General features: G+C 39.9%; 1 protein-coding gene across 3 annotated transcripts; it reads right to left on the reverse strand.

The window, feature by feature from the left end:
• Positions 1 to 8,688: 8,688 nt before the first annotated feature.
• Positions 8,689 to 24,755, reverse strand: LOC105358244 (B-cell receptor CD22-like). 3 transcript variants are annotated; one of them, XM_023956951.1, is made up of 12 exons: positions 24,588 to 24,755; positions 21,850 to 22,203; positions 19,771 to 20,001; positions 15,257 to 15,454; positions 11,228 to 11,482; positions 10,888 to 11,142; positions 10,780 to 10,799; positions 10,536 to 10,680; positions 10,011 to 10,092; positions 9,868 to 9,922; positions 9,309 to 9,523; positions 8,689 to 9,227 (listed from the first exon to the last, which is right to left on the reverse strand). In XM_023956951.1, exons 1-12 carry the CDS (start codon positions 24,640 to 24,642, stop codon positions 9,161 to 9,163), a joined length of 1,932 nt encoding a protein of 643 aa, XP_023812719.1. In that variant the 5' UTR covers positions 24,643 to 24,755; the 3' UTR covers positions 8,689 to 9,160. The 3 variants fall into 3 exon arrangements, with proteins under 3 accessions (XP_023812719.1, XP_023812675.1, XP_023812635.1); XM_023956907.1 differs by having other exon boundaries at positions 10,774 to 10,799; XM_023956867.1 differs by having other exon boundaries at positions 10,536 to 10,799; positions 24,588 to 24,754.
• Between the last annotated feature and the right edge of the window lie 849 nt (positions 24,756 to 25,604).

The raw sequence follows: 25,604 nt of genomic DNA on the forward strand, positions 1-25,604 counted from the left end.
CCATTAGCATGAACGGAAACAGAGGTGTAAATAAAGAAAACGAGGTGAAAGAACAAAATGATCTTGAATTCTCTTAAGAAGAAAAAGGAACCAACAGACTGTTGGATGTTGAAACTCATTTTAGACTAAAGATCAAGTTTGCATAGAATTTCCGTTTATTCATCAACTCTGCAGAGGAAGAGGAGTCAGAAGATCTGAAGAGAATCTTCATTTACTGCAGAAAACAGTAAACACCCAAGCATAACATTTGAGAACAAGACAGTGATGCATTCTGGGAAATATTTGAAACTGACAACTCACAATAAATGTGTGACGTACACATATATGAGACTGTCAGCAAAATAAAAACAAAATAAAAAGAATTACAATACAAACTTCAAAAAGTAATGAAAGTTTTCTGCACCATAAAATGTTAAATTATTATAAACTTTATTTACTTTGCTTTACGAATATTTTAACAAATGTAACTGCTCAATTTAATCTGGCTTTAACATGACTTTTGTGATTGTTTAATTCTTTAACTCATTATTTATTGATCAATTCATCTAATTTCCGGACTAAATATTTCTATTACTTATGTTTTAATATAATACCCCTTTTATTGTTACTATATTCATGATATTTAAAGTTATGTTTTAATCATTTCATTTATTTTATTGTTATATCTTATTTTATTTTATTATCAGTATTGTTATCCTATTATTTTCTTTTATTTTATTTGAGGGCGGCAGTGGCTCAGGCGGTTGCGCGGGTTGTCCAATGATCGAACGGTCGGCGGTTCGATCCCCGCTCCCCCCAGCCAACTGACGTGGTGTCCTTGGGCAAGACACTTCACCCTCCTTGCCTCCAGTGTGGCTCCATTGGTGTGTGAATGCGTATGAATGTCCCGGTGATGGTCAGAGGGGCCGTAGGCGCGAACTGGCAGCCACGCCTCAGTCAGTCTGCCCCAGGGCAGCTGTGGCTACAAACGTAGCTCACCGTCACCAAGCATGAATGAGGAGTGAATGAATAATGGACACACTGTAAGCGCTTTGAGCGTCTGGAAAAGCACAGATAAATCTAATCCATTATTAAAAAAAATCTAATCCATTATTATTATTCATATTCTGATGTTGTTTCTCCAGTGTTTCCTCTTGGATCCATCGTTCTGGGGCACTACCAGCTCCGCCTGCAGGGGGTGCTGTTGCATTAGGCTGCCTGGGGTCCCTCTCTGTGGTCTAACAGCCTAGAGGGGCCCTGAGCTGCTCTGTGGCAATGACCGTCTGCTGTAAAGTGTAGCGTCGTGTGCCGCTCAGGTTCTGACGTCACTGAAGTCTGAGGTGAACAGACTCACAGTAGTCCAGCCTGACATGAAGGTAAAGTTCTGGCTTTGAGGTGAGAGCTAAAGCTCACATCTCAGTCAATTATGACTCCAAGATTTCTAACTTGATCTTTGGTTGATTTTAATGGACTCAAAGAAGACATTTAGTTCCTCATAAGACAGAAACATTATTTATGTTCAGCTTCAGCTATATGTGGATGAAGTCACTTCTGTAAAACAGGAACTGCATCTGTCATTCTGAAAGTTATTCAGTAAACCACATATTCTGTATATAGTTATAAAGAAAGCATGAAAAAATAGACCTTCAGGTTAATACAAGTTTTTTTAAACAAGTATTTTCAGAGTAAAGCAGGAGTTTGCAGCATTTCTAAATTTCTATGTTGCATTTTGTTCATGTGTGATCAGTGTTCTGGATTTTGCATTTGAATGCTCTGAGTGAGGAAGCTTACCAGTCAGCTGGTCTGTTTCTCTGTCAGGTCACTTTAAATGAAGCTGTACATCTGCAGGTCTACATTCTGGACCGCTTCCATTCATGACTTAAGGAGGAGATCAAAGATGTAAATGTAATCTGGAAGCAGAAAGTGTGATCATCATCAGCAGCTGGGATGGGCTGCTGTGGAGTCTCACCTCTGAGAGAGAAAACCTCTGCATGCTTTATGAGAAACTCTCTTCTCAGACGCAGTTTTTCTGTTTCTCTCTTCAGAAAAACTTAAACTGAATCTGAGCTGAACCAGAAATTCTCAGGACAATAATGACACATTTTTCTGTTTTTAATGACCTAATACTGGTAATGATTCACTGTGGCGTCCCTGAAGGGATATGTCAATAGGAGAACAACAGAAGGAAGGGATGCTACAGGAAAAATATTTATGAATTAAAGAAACGACTTATAGTCATTAAAAAAAGTTAGCCTAAACTAAAGAATGTGGTAAACTGTTAAGATGGAGGTACGTTTGGTCTGCCGCTTTTAAAGGAACACATTGGGGACAGACCGCTGACCTCATTTCCTTCCTTAAAACAGGAACTGAAGGTTGGAAACTTAAGACTATTTGTAATAAAGAAAGACGTTCATGAAATAAGTCCATAATCTTTGGTGGTTTGGCTGATGACACCTTCTGTGTGTCGGTTTGCTCATGGGTGAACAGAGTGTGTCACATAAGGTGACACCCTCACACACCTAAATGATTTCTAATGATTAACACAACTGGAGAAACAAAAGAACGACAGGCAGCTTCACAAAGTTTGTGTAATGAGAGCTGAACAGACGCAGCATCTGGACTCCAGTTTGGCCTCTGAGACTCCAACATGGATGAGTTTGTGGTTGAAGTCCTGTTTCTGTGTTCAAATGCATAGAATGCAGTCGTGTGTTGAGAGATGCAGCACGCCACATACCTGAGAGGCTGTGAGTGACAGGTGTGTCTGTGGGAACCAATGAACAGAGAGGAAGCAGACTGTTGATGGAACATCAGGTTACAGTTGAAGTCCCATTGGCCGTCACAGACCTAGGGGTGAAATCTGTTCCTCAGATTCTGACCCCCCAGGAGCAGTGAGCTGCAGATCCACTAGGGTTAGACCCCCCCAATCAAACCCCTTAATGCTGAGTGTCGAGCAGGGAGGGACTAGGTCCTATTTTTAGAATCTTTAGTATCTCTCTGCCAGGGATTTGAACTCACAACCTTCCAGATTCAGGGCAGACACTGAGCTAATGTCCATTAACCACAGAGCAGCTTCAGAGGAGATTTTAAAGCTGAGAAAGGATGGAGAGCAGCAGATGACTGCATTGATCTCCAGTGTTTCTCATCATCTCCACATCTGCTGCAAACAAACATCCAGCAGTTCTTTCCTGCTTTTCAGCAGCTTTGTCTTCATGGAAAACTTTAAGAGGAACAATGTTGAGATAAAAACAAAGACATTCTCAGATAAAGTGTGTTACTATTTAGCAGTGAGAAACTTCCTCAAGAAAAAAATGTCTTTGGTAAATATGGAATAATTCTCTGCTGATCAAGTCTGCATCCCAGAGTCAAAGTATTGGTGCTCCAGCGCCACCTGCTGATCGCATAGAAAGAAATAAAGACATGACTGAAAATAAATCACTGGAACATTTACTGCTGTTCTGGCTCGAGCAAATATGACATGGAGGTTTTTTTTTCCCTATGATATAAAATAAATATAAAAAGACAGAAATTCCAAAAATATAGCCCCCCCTTTCCTTCCATCCCCCTTTCTGTCCGTTGTTTTGGGGCAGGAATCCCCCCCAATGTGTGTGTTCTCATAAATATGGAGGGGTGGGGGGGGGTCAGGCTTTGCTGAAGTAGTTTTAGTAGTTTGATTACTGCTTTTGTATTTATGACCCACTTTATTAAAACAAGTTTTAAAGTCCGCTTTTAGCAATTTTAGGTTGTGACTTATATCATAGCAAACAACAGAACCAAATGTCAGAGTGAAACGATCAGGTAGTGACTGTCCTGGGGGGTCCTGATCCATGGGTGGGTGGGGCCCGCCATGACACACATCAATGTCAGTCCTATTGGCTGCTAAATCTACGTTTTTGGCTTCACATGCACGTCTAGCATGAGGTCAGGGGTTTTACTTTCCATGTTTAACCCACCTGAGACAATACACTCCTCGAGTTGTGTGAGACTGAGCATAAATACACAAAAGTTATTACACAATATCTGTGGAACTTAGATGTGATACATTATATATTCAACCCTTTGTTTTCCTCTTATGCTATCTTCCACCGTTTTTCGGCACTTAACTCCTACAATTTTTCACCTATTTTAACCATTCAACTATTAAAATGTTCAGCTCTTTCATCTTATTCCAGCTATGACATTTTGTCCTTCAAATCCTTGAACTTTTCCAGATATTCCCGGATTTTCCAATATTTTTGCTCCATTGGCTACACCTTTGCTTCTTTAAACAATTGTAACTTTAACATTCTTTTGGGTAGAGACACCGTTCAAATATTGAAATGTTCACAAGGCTTTGGACTTCAACATAGGTTTTGAACTTATTATGGGATGGCAACACTACATACGGTTTGAAGGACATTTTGTGCCAAAATGTGAGGCAATTTTTAAACTTCTTCAAACTTTCACCTATTTTAACCCTTCTACTATTTCAATGTTCAACTCTTTCAGCTTATTCCTTTCAGCTATGAATTTTGTCCTTCATATCCTTGAAATTTTCAAGATATTCCAGGATTTTCCAAGATTTTTGCTTAATTGAAAAACATTGAGAATCCTTGAAAACCTTTGTTTCTTCTTTTACATGCCTTTAGCTAGAGACACCGTTGAAATGTTAAAATAATCACAAGGCTTTGGACTATAAAATAGGTTTAGAAATAATTATGGGATGTCGACACAACCCACTGTTTGGTGGCCATTTTTTGACCAAATTTGAAGCAAATATTGCAATAAACTTCATCCATGTCTGGAACTGAACATATTGACATTCACTGGATCTGGACATATAAGGAGTGTGGGCGTGGTCAGCAAACAAACTTCGTTGCTAAGGACGTCCAAAGGTTTACTTTTTCCGATTTGTCTGAAACTGACGTCGTTTTGTTCGTCATCCCATGCCGACCCAAACATAAAATGGTTGCTATGGAGATCAAATTAATAGAAAAGCTGCCATTTTGAAAAAAGTGGATTTTCTATCAACTTAGAACATGCAGCTTTTACCAATATGATACTCTCAAACAATGTGTTTTTTTGAGTCAGTTGATGCTGATTCCAATGCAAGCACTTTTAGCCATTTTAGATATTCCAGGATTTTCCAGGACAGTTCATCCATTTTTTCAACAATTTCAGCTTTCGTGCTCAACTCCTTCTACAACGTTTGACCTATTTTAGACATTTTACTTTTACAATGTTCAGCTTTTTCCTCTTATTTCTGCTTTCATTTAGCAATACAGCATTCAACCCTGCATTTTCTTCTGGAAATGCAGCTTCTTCTAGTTTATATTGTGATATAATTTTACATAAAACAGTAAACCATTGATCAATAAATGACAGGTAAAGTTAAACTTTATTTCCAAGAGACTGTAGAATATAACTAATGTTACATTCAGCAGCTTTGCTCAGTCTGCCCTTTTCTCCTGTAGCTAAATATAAAAGGGAGCATTTTCCTAAAGAAAATTCTTAAGACACGATTGTACATATCCTAAAGGAGATTAATTGCATTTACTTACGTACATTCAAACACACAGACCGGTGGAAATTGGCCCTTGGCCCTTTCTAATGCACGCAGAAACAATCCACATTGCTCCATATTTGCCCGCACGTATTTTAAGCGCGTCCAAGGATAAAAGTCGGCCACACATACTTTCTCTGGGTCTGTGAGGGCAGATTAAATTTATTAACTCCCTAATACATGCATATGGAAACTTGTAAAAGGCATAAGAAGACAGCAATCACGGTATAAATTCCCTAATTCAATTCAATATATTTTTTTATATATCAGAATCGGAAATACTTTATTGATCCCACACGTGGAAAATTTGTTTGTCACCATAGCAACTGACAGCAGAGGGAAAAAAAGACTTAGAATTAAATAGAAAAAAGCAAGAACAAGAAAATGTAGCATAAATGCAAACATCAAGGTAATATAATTTAAAAAGCTATTTACAGAACAGTGCAGGTAAAAAGATGTGCAAAAGAAATGTGCAAAATAGAAAACAACTAAATAAATAGATAATAAAAATGTGCAAAGGTTATCTTTTGCATTGTGTGTTGTTGTACAGGGTTATTGCATTGGGTATGAATGACTTTTGGTACGGGGCAGTTTTGGAGCGGAGCTGTCTGAGCCTCCTAGAGAAGGAGCTCTGCTGTTTGTCCAGAACGGGGTGGAGAGGATGCTCTGGGTTGTCCATGATTGAAAGGAGGCTGTTCAGTGACCTCCTCTCCATCACTGTTTCAAATGTGTCCTGTTTGCACCAATGACAGAACCCGCCTTCCTGATCAGGTTGTTCAGTCTGTTGGTGTCACTGACCACAGTGCTGCTTCCCCAGCAGACCACGGAGGAGAACAAGGTGCTGGCTACCACAGACTGGTAGAAGATCTCCAGCATCTTGCTGCACACATTGAAGGAGCTCAGCTTCCTTAGGAAGTAGAGTCTGCTGCAGGCCTTCTTGTACACAGCAGAACTGTGGCTCCTCCAGCTCAGTCTGCTGTCGATAGTCACACCCAGGTATTTGTAATCCTCCACCACTTCCACATCCCTGCCCAGGATGCAGAGGGGTTGTAAGACTGTCCTTTTCCTCCGGAAGTCGATCACCATCTCCCTGGTCTTGTCCACATTGAGCAGCAGGTGATTCTCTCCAGCCCACTCCACAAATCCGTCCACCAGCCTCCTGTACTCCTCCTCCCGTCCACCGTTTATACACCCCACAACCACAGAGTCATCAGAGAATTTCTGTAGGTGACATGACTCTGAGTTGTGCTGAAAATCTGAGGACTATAAGGTGAACAGAAATGGAGAGAGCACAGTGCCCTGTGGGGCTCCCACACCACTCAGCAAATATATACTCATATAGTGCAAATTCGAACTACAGACGTCTCAATTGACTTTGTACCGGTATTTGTAAGATAAACATACCATCAAAATCATGATCATGAATACATAGAATGCATTAGGATGATACTAAACTTTAACAAAACAGACTAACCTAACCTAAACTTTCATTCCTGCCCTTAGACCCCTCCCCCCCCCTCACAGTAAGTGACTATCTGTGGCTGTCCGCTCTCTCTGTCCTCAAGGCAAAAATGAGATTTTATTATTCAGTAAGGGAAAATGAAAACATACTAAATACGTCATCAGAATGGTGTGTTTGTCTAGCCTGCATTGCAGGTGTTGTGGCTCCAGAAACACTCCAGTACAGAAAGAAAACAGAGAGTAAAAGTCAAAAACAGGCCTACTGGTGACCTCTGTACATATTATCTGCTACTGAAGGCAGGAATCAAGCATATTTCTGTAATTCAATATACATGCATATATAGAATCCATTAAATGCATAATAACAAAAACATAGAAAATATAATAGAACCCCTGTAATACATAATGAAAAGATCAAAGAACAAAAGCTTGTCCGCGGTGCATCTGGAGGAGGACCACAGAAGGTGTAAATACTGCTACGTAGTCCTGAGAAGCTGTGTTCAATCATCAGAAGTTCACAACCATCACAAAGCTGTCTCCTCTGCCGCTAACACAAAGCTACACTGCTGCTAGCATGAGTCTGTTAGCAGCCGGACAGACGGAGAAAGCAGTGACGTCATCGCCCCGCCTCCCCTCTGGAAATGCTTTTTCAAATTGAATATTGCTACAATGTTCGCAGGGTGGATGTTAAGATGAAAATGCAATCCCCTCTCTGCATTTTCGTTTTAATTATGACACAGAATAAGAGTTTTTTAAGTAGGAAATGAAAAAGCATTTTGAAATATTGATTTTTCATTTTGAGTCATTTGATGCAGCTACATTTTGAAAATTAAAAATCATTTCTGTTAATCCATTTTAATTGTCAAATTAGACATTTCTAAATGAATTTTACTACACATTTACCAGAGAACTTTTTGAAAATGAAATGTCAAATAACATTTTCATTATCATTTTAATTAAGTGACAGAATAAGAGATGTTGAAAAAGAAAATGAAAAAGCATTTTGGTGGATTGATTTTTAATTTTAATATGGGTCCAAAAATGCAACCTCATTTTGAAAATGAAAAAAACATTTCTGGTTTTGACTTTTATTATTTGCTCCAAACAGCAGCAGAATGTCATCACTGACCCTCTGCTTCTAAATGGTCTGATATTGCTGGGCAGCCGGTGTGTTGACGTCCAGCAGGCGTCCTGGCTGATGCATGAGGTCTACGATGAAGTGAGAGCGCCGTGAAGACCTCTGCAAACTTGAATTAAATCTGAACTGAAACAGAAATTCTCAGGACAATTGCAGCAGTTGATGTGTGAGTAGTTCTTTATTTAGCCAGCAGAGGGCGCTCTGCCACAGTGACACTGAAAACGTAAATTATTTCTACTTTAATTTGTAGATTTAAATATTTGTATTTTCTGCACTTTCTATCATATTAATGGAGCTGTAGGAGCAGTAATATTTCATTTTGAAGAGTATTTATCTGTTTAGATTACCTGAGTTCAGCAAATGGTTGGAGCAGAGTGGCTCAACGTTGGCGGGGTTAACGGGCTCAACGTGGGCGGGGGTAACATTCCACAGCGTTTCAGCATTCCACTATGTTAAGCAATTCTGCAGGCTGCAGCCAGGGGTAGTTGGAAGGTTTAGGAAGCACTTTGTGTTTTCAACTAAACAGCAGATGCGAAGTCAGCACGACAGACAGACAACCTTATGAGAGCAATTAAGAAGATTGATTGTGTTTAGTTCTCCGGTTGGCTCATTAGCAGGCCAAAGTTGTATGTATTTGTATTCTTTTGTGCATTATTTGTGTGAAGGTACGTGCTATAGTTATTCATTACTTATGTTTGCTAGTTCTACGATGTTGATGCAGAATAAAGTCTGAAGAAAAGAAAACCACATTAACAGCAGTGCAGGAACTCTAGTGCCTCTCGTCTGTGTGGAATAATGACCAAGCCGGCACAACAATAATGCAGATGTTTCTGTTTGTAATAACCTCACAGAAAAAAATCATCCTAAAAAACATATTTAAGTGAAAGTAATTTTATAAAAAAAAACAGTTGGTTCTCCTGATTATATTGGATTGTTGTGTTATTCATGAATCATTTAAGAGAAAAAGTGACCAAGCTGAGAATCTTCTTAAATCAAACACGTCAATAACAGCAGAAGGTGAAGGTAAATCTGAATTTCCTGCATCAGGATGAGACTTTGTTGACGGTGCTGTAAAAAGCAAAATCCTCTGAATGTTCAGCTTCTGTTGTTCTGTAAGAAAAAGTAGATAAAGTTTAATTAATTTGCCAGTTTCTAAAGAAAATAAACCTGGTTGTCATGAAAGTTGCTCACTTTTTAGCTTCAGCAGATTTCTTGAATCCAACTGCAGAGTATTCAACAGAGTTGTCCTCTGGTCTCTGTCTGGGTTTGGGATTTCTCCTGATGTTGGGGTACAGACATTCCTCCTGGTTCTCAGAGAGGTGGATGCTGCTGTAATGAAGCTCAAGCTGCTCTTCTGCTGCTTCTGTTTCTGCAGATGGACTGTTGATGTCTGGACTCGTGTTGAGCTGCAGGACGAGAAGATCCACAAACTCACACCTTCCCCACCTGGACTTCAACTCTCATCTTCATGAGGCTGTTTGCTGTGAAATCATCTATTTTACATCAGAATCCCTTCAAACCTCTTGACTGGGAAATAAACATGGTTCAATGACCCTTTTTTTAAAGGATACATTATTTTAGATATTTCCTTAAGGACCTGCTACTTCATATGATGTTAATGTTTGTTCATCTCTAGCTTCTGCTGCATGCAGACAGATAGAGATGAGTTGCACATCTGTATTTGTGGGCTCTCTGGTGGATGCTGTCTGACTGAAGGACGCCTCACAAAGACAAAGCTAACCTTTCTTACCTGAGTTCTGTTGGCAGCTCTCTTCTCCTGCTGCTCTGTGACACGCCTGTTTTTTCTGGTTTTGACGGTCAAAAAAGGACAAAGTCATTAAAAGACGCATGAATGTAAACTTCAGTCCAAACATTTACTAAATAGTTCTTTACCTGATCCAAAGAAAGGCGGGGATAAAGACAAACAACAAAACAGCAAATGTGGTCTTTGCAGTTGCTGCTGATTTCCATGAACCTGGAAAGACAAAATTAAACTCTGAAAACCTAAAGTCACATGAACGGGGTTGTTGACCCCATACAGGTGCAGGATTTGGGGGGGTTAAAAAATGAGAAATCTCTGTGACACGCCTGCATCTCGCCTACCAGACCCTTACTTACCCCCACAGGGTGTACAAGTGCTCACTATGACCTGTTGCCTGCAGCATGTCTGTAGTAAAATCTGCATTAACATTTTCTCTATGGGTTGACCAAGCGGTCTATGACCTTGATATATTTGGGCCACCTGTGTGCTCTGTACAGGTCTGAACGTTCTTCCACAGACAGCCTGTATTCACCTGTAAGGACACTTGGAACTAAGGCCTTAGATGGATTAAGGATGTTGTAATTTGCAGAGATTATGTCAGAAGAGACACATTTTTTAAAAAAGAACCATCAGTTTGTCCAGAAGAATGAACCAACCTGTTTCTGTTTCAATCAGATGTAAACTGGAGTTCAGACTTCCTCTTCTGTTCTCTGCTTCACAGTAATAAAAGCCGCTGTGTTCAGCTCTGAAATCACTGATGGTCCAGTTTGGTCCAGATGCTTTTGGTGAGTCTTCATCCTTCTTGTACCAGGAGAAGTTAGCTGCTGGGTTAGCATCACTGCTGCAGGTCAGAGTCACTGAACTGCCCTTAGAGATTTTACCAAAGACACTCACTGACACTGAGGGAATCCTGGGAGGATCTGAGATTTGTGAAGAAACAAAAACATGAACTTCTAGAAACTTTCAGTCAAAGAAAACCTAAATCTCTAAACCAGAGTCTAAACTTACACTGAACATCCAGGAGCAGAGGAGTCGAGCTGCTTTGTCCATGTTTGTTCTCAGACTTGCAGCTGTAATTTCCTGAGTGTTCAGACCTGATGGAGGAGAAATGAACTTTGTCTTCTGAAAGCAGAGTTCTGTTGTCTTTGAACCAGGTGTATTTAGCTGCTGGGTTAGCATCACTGCTGCAGGTCAGAGTCACTGAACTGCCCTCCAGGACCTCAGCAGAGGGACTCACTGACACAGAGGAGGTTTCTGGAGGATCTGGACATAAAAATTCAAGTTATTTAGTGAAGGTCAAACATGAGAAAGGTCTGAAGATTTATTCTGGTTCCTTTGTTGGACTCACATTCCACATTTATGAAGACTTGGTCAGATGCTAATTCCCCAAGTTCATTCTCAGCTACACAGTGGAATTTTCTGGAGTCAGAACGCTGGACGGACCTGAGGATCAGACTTTGATCCTCAAGGAGCAGAGTTTGGTTGTTTTTGTACCATCTGAATTTAGCTGGTGGATTAGCATCACAGCTGCAGGTCAGAGTCACTGAACTGCCCTCCATAATCTCAGTCAGACTCATGGATACAGAAACGGACTTTGGAGCATCTGGAAGACAAAAAATGAAGCTCATGAAGGTTCACAGACAATAAACCAGAGGGAAACATCTGTACTGCTGGAGCTTTTGGAGAATCTGAGAACATGAACTGCTAGCCGTTAGCATGAGGCTATTCTACCTGCCGAGGGAGTTCTTGCATTTCATCGTGATTGCTACGTACATCCCCCCCTCTGCTAATAGTGATGATGCATGTGATGTCCTGCACTCTGTGGTGAATAGACTTCTAACCCAGAGTCCTACTGCCCTTCTTCTGATCTCTGGAGACTTCAACCATGCCCCTCCATCATCCACACTACCAACACTCTCCCAATACGTCTCATGTCCCACCAGAGACAACAGAACATTGGACTTACTGTATGCCAACTCCAAGGAGGCATACACTTCAATTGCACTGCCCCCCCCCCCTAGGAAGATCTGACCACAGCCTGGTTCATCTCCTGGCTGTGTACAAACCCTGTGTATGCAGGCAACCAGCTGTCTACCGCACAGTGAGGACATGGACTGATGAGACCGAGGAGGCTCTACAGTGTGGGAGGAACTGTGTGGTCCACATGGGGAGGACATTGACTGTCTAACAGAATGTATAACGGACTATATCAAATTCTGTGTGGAGAACACCGTACCCACCAGGAAAGTATGTTGCTTCTCCAACAGTAAACCATGGATTACTCCTGAGATAAAGGCTCTCCTGAAGGAGGAGAAGAGGGCCTTTAAATCAGGCAACAAATAGGAGCTGAGGGCTGCACAGAAGGAGCTGAGACGCAACATCAGACAGGGAAAGATGAGCTACAAGAGGAAGTTGGAGGAGAAGCTGCAGCAGAACAACGTTGCAACGGATGCTGGACTACCTCTCAAACCGACGGCAGTATGTGAGGTCTCGCCACTGTGAGTCTGACATGATCGTCTGTAACACAGGAGCACCGCAGGGAACAGTTCTGGCTCCGTTCCTGTTCACTGTCTACACCGCAGACTTCATGTCCAGCTCAGCATCTTGTCACCTGCAGAAGTTCCCGGACGATTCTGCCGTTGACTAATCACGGATGATGATGACAGAGAGTATAGAGAGCTGATTCAGAACTTTGTGGACTGGTGCCAGCAGAACTACCTCCAGATTAATGCAGGGAAAACCAAGGAGCTGGTGGTAGACTTTCACAGGCATACTCACTCTATATTAGCACCTGAACATCCAAGGAAGGGACATTGAGAGAGTGGATTCATACAAGTACTTGGGTGTTCACCTCAACAATAAACTGGACTGGTCACACAATACAGAAGCACTGTACAAAAAAGGACAGAGCAGGCTTTATCTGTTGAGGAGACTGAGGTCTTTTGGAGTGCAGGGATCACTCCTAAAGACCTTTTATGACTCTGTGGTGGCATCAGCCATCTTTTATGGAGCGGTCTGCTGGTGCAGCGGCATCTCGGCAGCGGACAGGAAGCAGCTGGAGAAGCTGGTGAAGAAGGCCAGCTCTGTTCTGTGGCTGCCTTTGGACTCAATGCAGGAGGTGGGAGAGAGGAGGATGGTAGCTAAGCTATCATCCATGATGGAGAACGACGGCCACCCCATGTATGAGTCTGTGTCCTCACTGTGCAGCTCCTTCAGGGTCAGACTGAGACATCCTAAGTGTCTGAAGGAGCGACACCGCAGGTCGTTTCTACCTGCTGCCGTTAGACTGTACAACCTTAGCTGCTCCCAGTGACCCACGTTAAGCAACATCATCGGCTCTGTCATATTTCTTTTACCCTGTGCAATAACTGACATAAGGTCATCCTGTGCAATTCTTTTGGAAATGTATGTGTATATTGACTTCATAGTTTTTCTTTTTTCTTTATATTTCGCTCTCTGTTCCTGTACTACTGCTGCAACAAGGAAATTTCCCCATTGTGGGACTAATAAAGGAATATCTTATCCATCCATGTACAAACACACATGCATGTAAAGAGATATACAACTAAAAAGTAACATGTCACACAAAGATGAGAGTCAAGCAGCTTTAAACACTTTGGGTCTGTCTCTATGTTAACTGCTGCTTGGTGGTCCTCAGTTCTTCAGGCTCCTTCTCCTCCTGCAGCATCTGGTTTACTTGAACCAGTCAAGAAAAACTGCATTCTGATTCTGATTTCTGGAGTGATCAACTTCCCGTCTGCTTCCACAGTTCCTCTGAGCCAGAGCAGAGCAACCCTGGTCCGGTAGTTCCACCAACCTCCTGTTTTAGTAGGTTGATGGAACTATACTTGCAGCTATTTATTTTACTGAACTCTTTTATCATTTGTGTTCAATCTAGACTTGGATTCTCCTGATCCAACTTAAACTCACCACCATTTGCTTTTAAGCGGGTTTACATGAAAACTGATTGATGCCTGAATGCTTCAGATTTTAGATTATTTAAAATAAACATAATAATCAGAATTTATTTTTAATGAGATATTGCAAGTTTTCTGATGAAACTAATCAAAGTTAAATTCAGGATTAATCATTTAACACTGGAGCTTTAGCTCAAGTTTGACATTATTTCAATTATTGTAACTACAACTATTTACACAATTAACATAATTCCAGTTTATTTTGAAGCAGAGAAAATGAACTTTTCAATTCTATGCACCACATGACTAACTTAATGTGTCTAATATTGATATAGTTTCAATTTGAAAATTCAATTTTCTCCATGTCAGATTAATCTGATTCACGTTGATCATGTAAACAGTCTAGAGTTACGTCAAAGAGTGTTTGTTATTTAAGATGTCCACTGCAACATATTTAATGTTAAAGGGTTAACACGGCTATACTTCTTCACAGATTTTCCACCATAAGTACACTTGTTAATCAGTTTTTATCTATACGTCAGAGAAAGTATCGTGGATAAAGTAGACTAGGTTTGACATGGTCACAGAAATTCTCACAGGTCCTTTTAAGGAAGTCAAAGTCTAGACTTGAATGTTCAGCTGTTTTCAAATTAAATCTTAAAACTTAATTATAAAAATGATGTATTATTTTTATGAATTGTAATTTTGCCATTTTATATAACAAGTCGTCATACTATAACACACAAAACATCATTTTCTTTAGATCTGACACCAACCTCCTTGAGATAAAGAAAGTGGGAAAAATTCCATTTTTTCCAAAGTCTTGAATCTCAAATCCTTAAAGTTAAATCCTGAGTCAAGTTACAAATTCATGAAACTTAAACGTGATTCAAGTCTAAGTCTCAGGTTGAAATTCTCGTCTCTCCATGATCACAGAAAACAAACCACTGACTCGAGCTCACTTCACTTTTTTTGGCCACAGACCGGTTTAATGTCAGATGGTATTTTCAATCAATGTCCTTAGAAAAGTGTGCAGGGTGCGACTTATACTCAGGTGCGACTTATAGCATATTTGATTTTTTGTTTAAAGCAAAAATAGGCTGATATATTTGTTGTTTGTTTGGTCGTAATTTTCTCCCAAAAGTGTAACTTATATTTTTTTTTCTCTATTATGCATCTTTTTGCTGCTGCAACTAAAACTCCAGAGCAACTTATTATCCAAAAAATAAAATATATTTTTATCAGAGAAAAAGCTAAGAAAGGTTTCAGATAACTGTCATCATTTTTGCAGAATTCTTTCAGTCCAATAATATTAATTTAATTTAAAAACTTTAAAGTAACTGAATCATGATTTGTTTCTGTGTTTTTAAAGCATAAAGTCTACACTCAATACGTTTGTTTCATAAGCAAACTGCTTTTGACAGAGGCGATGACAGAAGACACTGTTGATTTGGACTTACAGACTTCAGGTGAGCGGTGACCCTGGTAAGAACAGGAGTAGGAGGCTTCAGGAGAAACAGGTTTTCTGTAATAATCAGAAGTTTCTCCCTGAACTTCCTGTCCATTCATGAACCACACAAAGGAAAGGTGATGCCGAGGAAAACAGCTGCTGTGACAAACCAGCTCCAGTCCAGACCGGATCACCTGCACACGAGGACCTGACAACACAAAGAACATCATGGATAAAATATACTTTGACAACTGTAACTAAAATGTAGAGTAATGACAGGTTTGTGTTCATCTGTACCAACAACAGTTAGAGTTGTTCCAGGGAAATCTCTGCCCCACCATGTTGTTTTAAACCGATACTCATCTGCATCACTGTCTGTCAGGTCACTGATGGTCAGACTTGACTGATATTGATCATTTTTAACTTGAAACCGAATTTCAGATGAATCATGTCCTCCAGTGTTCTGGTAGTAGCTCTGCTGACCACGAACACTGAACCAGTAATCTGATGAATCTGAGCTTTCACTTTGAAAAGAACAAGAAATGGTCACTGTTGATCCTCTGAAGGCACAGATGCTTCTTTCAGTGGGCCGTACACACCGGGACGAATTTCGCGCGCGATATTCGCCGACGTTTGACGCCTCGTGACTAAACAAATGGCACCAAAAACTCTACGACCAATGAGAATGGCGCTTTTGCACACGTTTCTGGAGCTTCTGAAGTTACAGTAAAACACAACTTGGGGGCGCTCAAACACAAAACTGTCTTGCTGCGCACACAAACGTCACGGCGCAGAAGATATACGCCAAGTAGCGTCAACACTGCCGTGGAGGAATAAAGGCCCGTACACACCGGGACGAATATTCGCCAGGCGTTATTCGCCAGCGTTTTTCGCCACGTTTTTTGTGTTCACACCCAGGCGATTTTCGCTGACGATGAGCCGAGCGGACATGCAATTTCATTCCCTGACATTAGATGGCGCTTAATGTAAAACAGAAATACTCCTGTACACAAGGTGGCGCTGCGCAACTTTACGCTTCTTAAAGTCGCTTTTCGCTCAGAAGAAGAGAGCAAGTATTTACGCGCTTGTCAGAATCATACAAATAAAACATGAATATTTCAAGCACCAGTAGCTCCAGTTCCAGGGATGAAGAAATTATTGTTCTGTTGAATGATGAAAGACGCCGATTTTGGGTACATCCCATAGTTACGAGAAGAGAAGAACATGGGGAGTTTTATCGACTGGTACAAGAGCTGAAAATGTATCATGAGTGTTTTCGGGGATATTTTAGAATGTCCGTCATTATTTCTTTGCAGCAGTGTAGACGCTACTCGGCGTCTATCTTCTTCGCTGGTATTTGTGCTCAGAAAGGCAGTTTTGTGTTTGAGCGACCTCAAGTTGTGTTTTACTGTAACTTCAGAAGCTCCAGACACGTGTGCAAAAGCGCCATTCTCATTGGTCGTAGAGTTTTTGATGCGGCACGTCAAACCAAAAAAACGAACCCGAGGCATTTTTTTTTAAAAAGTGACGCTTTGACGCGTGGCGTTTTTTCGCGTTGGTGTGCACACTCACATTGGTGCCCTTTGTTTAGTCACGAGGCGTTAAATCACCGTGTCCCTGTAACCGAGGTGTAATCAACTAGACCAACGATTGGCTGAAAAGCATGCTGGGAAACGTGACGTACTGCTATTGTTGTTATGCTACGAGCTAATGGTAAGTGCATTAGGCGAAGCAGGCAGCTTAATATGATATTTTTCAGATTTTCATCGAGACAATTACCGATCGACCATTCTTACTTTTATTTTTACCCCTATTGAATGCTCACAGAGACACGGAAGTAGCGGCAGGAAGCGGCTTTTGCAGCAAGATGACTGAGGGCGTACCACAGATCATCATCATAAGATAAGATAAGATAAAGATAAAGATACTTTATTGATCCCAGCTTGGGAAATTCAGTTGTTGCAGCGTCCGCGTTAGGCTCAAGATACAAACATACACACAATAGATGACAGAGAACCAGAACAATCAATCAGAAAGAAACATCAGTGAATTAGAACAGTCGTATTGCGTACCACATCAGGAGAGAGAAAATAGACGGACCATAAATGACTTTATCTATTGCACATGGATGACAAGTTATAGAGTCCAATGGAGTGAGGTATGAAAGATCTCCTGAAGCGGTTGGTGTGACAGCGAAGCTGCCTTAGTCTGTTGGAGAAGGAGCTCCGCTGACCATCCAGTGATGGAGAGGATGCTCAGGATTATCCATGATGGATACAAGCTTATTTAAAGTCCTCCTCTCCATCACTGATTCAAATGTGTCCATTTTGCAACCAATTACAGAGCCAGCTCTTCGGATCAGTTTGTTCAGTCTATTACTGTCCCTAGCAGATATGCTGCCCCCCCAGCAAACCACCGAGAAGAACCTTTTACCACAACTGGTAAAAGGACCTTAGCCTCCTCAGGAAATGGAGTCTGCTGCTGGCCTTCTTATACACAGCAGTGCTGTTGCTCTTCCAGCTCAGTCTGTTGTCGATGGTTACTCCCAAGTACATGTACTCCTCTACCTCTGCCACCTCTCTGCCCAAGATGCTGAGAGGCTGGGAAGCTGGTGGTTTCTTCCTGAAGTCCATCGTCATCTCTCTGGTCTTTTCCACATTGAGCAGCAGGTGGTTTGCTCTGGCCCATCTCACAAATTTATCCACAAGATCCCTGTACTCCTCCTCCCGCACACCATTAATGCAGCAGATAACCGCGGAGTCATCAGAAAATTTCTGAATATGGAATGACTCTGAGTTGTACTGGAAGTCACTGGTGTACAAAGTGAACAGGAAGGGAGAGAGCACAGTTCCTTGTGGGGCCCTCACACTGCTTGTCACCACGTCAGACAGGACACCGCCCAACCAGACAAACTGCGGCCTGTCTGACAAGTAGTCAATGATCCAGGAGACCAAGGCGCTCATGTGAATGAACGTGAATACGATGGATGCTTTTGTGCTTTTTAAAATAAATAAATCTGTTCTCTAAACATCCTCCGTGTCTTCAATGCAATGTAATGAGACACACACAGATAGAAATGTGAAGGTATCTGCTGTAAATCTATGACGTAAATTAATAACAGGTTCAATGATCGGCTAGTTAGTTAGCATGTAGCCTAATAGCCTTCGAATGTAAAGTGACTGACTGCTAAAGTTAATAAAAGACAAGTCCTGAATATTATTATTCCTATTGGACCCTAAACTACAATATCAGCTGTCTGACAACAGACCAGCCAGTTGCCCAAATGCCGGCATACATCAGAGAGCTCTGCGGCGGAGCTAGTAGTAGCCTAGCAGGAGCTATCGTATGACAAAGCAGCCTAGTTATCATAAATCTTTTGATATTTTTCTTATATTCATTGAGAAAGTAATAAAGTGATCATTTTTGTTTTTCATGTTCCTTTTTTGAACGAATGGGGGTCACAGAGACACGGAAGTTACAGCTGAAAGCGGCTTTTGCCGGCGTACAAAGAGCATATCCGCGTGAATGACTTATGACGTGAATAATTATTGCGTTCGAACGGATTAATTATTGCGTTCGAACGACATAATTATTGCGTTCGCACGAGTTAATCATTTCGAGGGAACGGAATAGTATCTTGTAGGAATGGAATAGTATTTCGTGCGAACGACATAATAACCTGTGGGAACAAGATATATTTTTATATCTTAATGTCAGGACACGGGTTCCGTACACATTAAATGAGCCCAGCAGCTATTTTTCATCTGCTGTCATTGGACAGATGTCAAAAATTGTCTCCCTCCAAAGCAAAAGATATACAATAAAAATACAAATGTGAGGCAACCAATGAAAATACTGATCGATAAAAAATACATTGTAAAAAATAAAATCAATATAAAATACATAATTGCATAGATTATATAAATCAGGAAGTACCAAATGTCGCAGCTCCTCTTAGGAAATGTAACATTGTTGCCCAAAGGAACAAACCTCCAATTATTATCATGTTAAAAAGTCTAAATTATACCAATGTTTTATCTGGTTTCTAAATCTTTTACCGTTATTTACTAAAAAAGACAATTTGGAAGGGAAAGATTCTTTTTTTAAATTAATATTTTCTCCAATTTTTGCATGCATAGGGACTTGTCTCTTTGATTGACAGGTGGGTGGAGCCAGCAGAGCTCCAAATATTTTTCCCACCTGATGGTCATTTTCTGCGCGTTGTTGAATTGGACAGATTTAACTCAGATCAAAACACTCACACAGTTTTTGGCTTCATTTTGTGTTGCAGAATTCAGTGGATGAGTTAAAAGTTCATCTGTCCAACATAAATAGTTTGTAATAAAAAGTAATGTCCATAGTTTGAGTTTATCTTTATGTTAACCCTCTCCCTTTGAATAAGGGGGTATATATAAAAATATAAAACATTTGATGCATTCTTCTGGTTCAGGCCCAAGATGAGACAAATGTTTGACACCCTGATTTAACAGAATGTAGTTAGAATGAGACTGTTAGTGAACTTACACACAGCAGGAGAGTGGAAAGACTCGTGTCCTCTTACAGCACAGGAAACACTGTCTGCAGCGTAAAGGTAGGTTGAGTACTTTTGTTGTGATCCAGCCGTTATTATTTCACCATTTATGTACCACACGTAGGAAGAATGAGGAAGAACACAACTGCTGTGGCATGTTAGCTCAAACAATGCACATGGATAACTCTGGCACTCCCTCTTTCTTTGACTCAGCACTTGGAGATCTGGAAAAATACAGAAAATCAGAAACAGTTAATATTAAACCCTAAATTCTGGATAACATGACACACAAACCAAAATTCTGTTCCAAACAGAATTAAGAAAGGAAAAAAATAAAATAAAAGATCTTAGACTAAATGGATAACCCATGAGTAGAACCCAGGTTCCACATTTAACTCTGTTCTCTGACTCCTTTAAACGTTGCATCATCATCATGAACTCCAGCTTCATCCAGCTTCACTTTGACCACCTCTCCAGGTAGAAGTGGGAGAGGTGAGTTCAAGCGTTAGTTCAGCTGAACGAGGTCATGTGTGACAGATTTCACCAATCACCATGGAAACTGTTCCAACCTGCTGTTCCAGCATTGACTGAGCTGGACTGCCCCTAGTGGCTGTTATTGGTATGGCGTCTCTTCAGATCTAAAGATGGGTCAGCCTGATTCAGAATTTGGTTTGGACTGTTCTCTCTGCAATATTGTTGGACTGAAGGTTATGTCTTCAAAAACTTCATAACAGCATGAATCTGGGTCATCACCAGGTTCTTCTGGACCAAGTTCAAGCAAAGCTTCTTTTCTCCATGAGAGAACTTTAGTTTTCATCCAAAGACCAGGAAGATTGTTTAACCACAGAAGTTTCTGGAAGTTTTCTTGGAACATTTGTGGTTAAAATGGAGAAAAAATTGATCCTGTGGTGTCTGACCAAGATTTCTCAACTCTTTCTGAATATTTAATGAAGGAATTGATGAGGATGATGATCATTTCCAAATCCACCTTGTAGTTAGAATAAATGAAGAATAAATGTCTAATTATGATTAGTTTGTCAGTGAGTAAAAAAAAATGGCCTAAAGAAAATAGAATTTATTTGGAATACAATTACATTTTTGAAATTGAAGGATTACTGTCATTTTTTTATTGCAAACTTTGAAAATAATCAGGAAAGTTATTAGAGTAAGTCACCTTAAAGTTATGAGATCACATATAATTACATTTCTCATGTGCTGTGGTGCATTTCTGGATGAATACAACCAGAAATTGTTTGGAGGCGCTGACACAGAAAAAAAAATGTTTTCATTAATCAGTGAATCAGAGGCAAGACTGTCCATGCAGGAAACTGGGTTTGGTGGCAGAAAATTATGCATTTAATAAATAAACCTAAACAGGACAAAATCTGTGGAGACACAAAAAGCAGATGACCTGACAATGTAGAACCAAAACCAGACACTTCTACTCACTGCAGAGAATTTAAAGACAGCTGATGATTTGCATGAACCTGGAGTGACTGATAGAGGACAGAATATGATCAAAAACACAACTGAAAAACTGAACTAAACTGCAGAATCCTCCCAGCAACAGATAACTTTAAATATTATAAATAATTTCAGCATTCTGGGGATGAAAGTTGTTGGAAATGTGTGTTTAAAATATTATCATCTGGATTCAACTTGATTTGTGTTGATTATGTCTGCAGCACATTTAGCCAAAATAAATAACCTTCAGTGTTTTAATGCTTCAATGTCTTCCAAGTCTGTGATAAAGTGAACAAGCTCATGTTGACAATAATTAGTTTACATAAAAAAATGACAATTGTATCATAATGGAGTAGTTATTAGTCGTTTCCTTAATTTTTATTTTATTTATGGAGTGAGTGTACCTGCAATAGTCGTGGACAAACCTCAACTTAATCTTTGTTTGCAAAGTTAAGCCATGAAAGACAGGTAACAAAAATCTGCTGCAGCAGGAGGCTGCATGAAATCTATCTGTGTGCAAGTTCATTTACAGAAACAAAAAATTATATAAAAAAAGGTAAAGTAATGTTTATGGCAAACTTTTCATTGAAACTCAAAAAACTGTTTACCTGTTACAGTCAGAGAGACTCCTGGTTTACCGGTGAAACTCCCATCAGGTTGGTTTGTCTCAAACCTGAACTTGTACTCAGCAAAGTCATTCAGTCTCAGACCACTGATCCTCAGTGAGCAGCTCTGTTCAGAACAGCGATATGTGACTCTGCCTGCATAGTCAGGATCTTCTCTCAGGTCCAGTGGGTTTTTGTCCTTCAGTTTAGCATACCAGAATTCTCTCTGAACAACAGTTTTCTTGTAACTTATCCTGGGTGGGTATGTGTAGGTGCAGGATATTTCCACTGTGGATCCTTTAAAGGCACAGATGTGTTTGGAGGCGTATTCCACTCCCCATGTTTGACTATGAATCCCTGAAAAACATTAGAAACCAGAATCACTTTGAAGAAGAAAGAAAAACATTTCAAACATTTTAATTTAACTGCAGTTGATGCAACAAATGTTCTGACTGATTTATTGCTGATATACGATTCCAGTCAAATGTATGGAAACACTGGAGGGACTGTCTTTTTATTTGTCCTTGAAACTAAGGTTTTATGGTGTGATATGTATCAGTAATGTTTTTATCTTGTTTTTTTATTATTATCCTTTTAATTAATTAATTTTTTATTAACTATGGTAACTTTTCCTATACTGCTTCTTAACGTCTGTATTCTGTGTTCTCCTTTATTATTTATGGGACTATGATCATGAAATAAATTATAGTGAGCAATGAGCACTGAGCAATCTGAGGGGGGGCGGGGGGTTGCCTCACAGCAAGAAGGCCCCTAGTTCAGAACACCCATGGGGGACCTTTCTGTGTGGAGTTTGCATGTTCTCCCCGTGCATGCGTGGGTTTTCTCCAGGTACCTCAGCTTCCTCCCACCGTCCAAAAACATGCTTTGTAGGTTAATTGGTTATTCTGAAGCAGGACTGGCCAACCTAAACCTACTCTAAGTTATCTGTAGGTGTGACTGTGAGTGTGCATGGGTGTGTGATTGTGGTCCTGCAACAGACTGGAGACCTGTCCAGGGTGGCCCCTGCCTTCACCCACAAGTGGCAGAGATAGGCTCCAGCAGCCCCGTGACCCCGAAAGGGACAAAACAGATTAGAAGATAAAAAATAAAAAAGAATATCTAAACCAACGGAATCATTGTCATCTGTTATTCTTTTAGTGTTTAAGTATAAAGTATTATTTTTTCAATACACCAAAACTTGTAAAACAAACACCAAAATCTTAGCAGAAGTTTCCAGAAATGCTACAGCGTTGAGCGTTGTCATGGTTACAGCTCTGACCTTCTGTCACGCTTTGAGATGAATAAAGAGAGAGGGGAGAGATGGTAAAAGTTGAACAACTGTGGGTCAGAAAAAGTGAAGTAACCGCAGTTATTCAGTTGTTCATCATCAGTTTGTTACAGAGAATCCAGACAGAAAACTACAAACTAATGTGATGAACTGCTGAAGACCAACAAGATCCCAGTCTGATCAGAGCTTTTAGAGAAACACTTCTGCTCTGAAAAACTCCTCTTTTCTCTCTGTCTTTAAAGGTTTTTATGTTTCCTTAATACATTTATTAACTTTGAGTCTTTTACATATAATATACTACATATAATTGTTTATTTCAGCTTACTGTAATAACAGAATGAAACGAAACAAGTATTTTTTTCTTCCATCTAATTTTAATCAACTCTCAATTTATTTGCTTACAAAATCACTTTTTTTTTAAAAAAAAATCAACTTTTTAATTTATTTTATTCAGAAGTTACTGAAATCTTTCACTAATAGACAGAAATAAAGATCCTTGTGTTTCTGTAGATTGTTGCAGATTTTTGTTTTGCAGAGTGAACTCACAAACTTCAGGACTACGGTGCATCCCATAATATCTCAGAGTACAAGAGATCCTGTCTGTGGAAGAAGTCCAGTTTCTGAACGTAAATGTCTGACTGGTTTTAGACGGAATTGTTGATCTGGTTTCTTCTCTGCTTATGAAAACTGTTTATTGAAGCATTTTAGTCTCAAGCTCATCACTCAGAGTCAGAATGTGAGTTCTGAGGAGAAAATCACCAACTTTAGGATGAATGAACATTTGGTTATAATAGAAAGAATTGATCGTTTTGTATTTTCTGTTCAACTTTAAATGAATTCTAAATCGGTTCAGTTTCTGCATAAAGCTTCAGCTCACAACCACATTTGACTCAAGGTTGTACACAAAAGACAGTTACAGTTTTAACAATCCAATTATTCCAACATAATACAAAGTGTATTTTGGTAAAATCCTTAAGTAACAGATTAAAATGAAGCATTTAGTGAGTGTAGTGAGAAAATAGAAGATGACAGTGTAGAGAAAAACACCCAAACCTGCAGCATCCATCCCTCCCTCCATCCATTCATCCATCCATCCATCCATCCATCCATCCATCCATCCATCCATCCATCCATCCATCCCTCCATCCATCCATCCATCCATCCATCCCTCCATCCATCCATCCATCCATCCATCCATCCATCCATCCATCCATCCATCCATCCCTCCATCCATCCATCCATCCATCCATCCATCCATCCATCCATCCGTCCATCCATCCATCCATCCATCCATCCATCCATCCATCCATCCCTCCATCCATCCATCCATCCATCCATCCATCCATCCATCCATCCATCCATCCATCCATCCATCCATCCATCCATCCATTCATCCATATCTGCTTCCAGGTTTCTTTAGGTCTCAGCAGCATTAAGGTTGTTAGATTTTTACCTGCAAACCAGCAAAGAACAACAACAAATCCTCTCAGGGCTGCAGTCAGACTCATGGCGTCTCCTCTCTCTGGGTTCCTTTCTTCACAGAGTTCATGAGCTGCAGAAAGAGTTTCAGAGAAAGAGTGCTGCTTTCCATCCTGTAAATGGAGAGGAGGAGTTTGCAGAAGTTACTCTTCCTCTTTCCACCATTAGCATGAACGGAAACAGAGGTGTAAATAAAGAAAACGAGGTGAAAGAACAAAATGATCTTGAATTCTCTTAAGAAGAAAAAGGAACCAACAGACTGTTGGATGTTGAAACTCATTTTAGACTAAAGATCAAGTTTGCATAGAATTTCCGTTTATTCATCAACTCTGCAGAGGAAGAGGAGTCAGAATGATCTGAAGAGAATCTTCATTTACTGCAGAAAACAGTAAACACCCAAGCATAACATTTGAGAACAAGACAGTGATGCATTCTGGGAAATATTTGAAACTGACAACTCACAATAAATGTGTGACGTACACATATATGAGACTGTCAGCAAAATAAAAACAAAATAAAAAGAATTACAATACAAACTTCAAAAAGTAATGAAAGTTTTCTGCACCATAAAATGTTAAATTATTATAAACTTTATTTACTTTGCTTTACGAATATTTTAACAAATGTAACTGCTCAATTTAATCTGGCTTTAACATGACTTTTGTGATTGTTTAATTCTTTAACTCATTATTTATTGATCAATTCATCTAATTTCCGGACTAAATATTTCTATTACTTATGTTTTAATATAATACCCTTTTTATTGTTACTATATTCATGATATTTAAAGTTATGTTTTAATCATTTCATTTATTTTATTGTTATATCTTATTTTATTTTATTATCAGTATTGTTATCCTATTATTTTCTTTTATTTTATTTGAGGGCGGCAGTGGCTCAGGCGGTTGCGCGGGTTGTCCAATGATCGAACGGTCGGCGGTTCGATCCCCGCTCCCCCCAGCCAACTGACGTGGTGTCCTTGGGCAAGACA

This window comes from Oryzias latipes, chromosome 1 (assembly GCF_002234675.1).
Source record: "Oryzias latipes chromosome 1, ASM223467v1".
In the NCBI taxonomy this organism is placed as follows: domain Eukaryota; kingdom Metazoa; phylum Chordata; class Actinopteri; order Beloniformes; family Adrianichthyidae; genus Oryzias; species Oryzias latipes.

What these genes read in the sequence shown, in the direction of transcription:
- LOC105358244 (XM_023956867.1), bottom strand. Translation starts at nt 24,642, where the DNA reads ATGAGTCTGACTGCAGCCCTGAGAGGATTTGTTGTTGTTCTTTGCTGG. An exon ending in AGTCTCTCTGACTGTAACAG is followed by an intron (nt 20,002 to 21,849) that starts GTAAACAGTTTT and finishes GTATTTTTCCAG; the next exon opens with ATCTCCAAGTGCTGAGTCAA. An exon ending in GAGCTGCCAACAGAACTCAG is followed by an intron (nt 9,524 to 9,867) that starts GTAAGAAAGGTT and finishes CTCGTCCTGCAG; the next exon opens with CTCAACACGAGTCCAGACAT.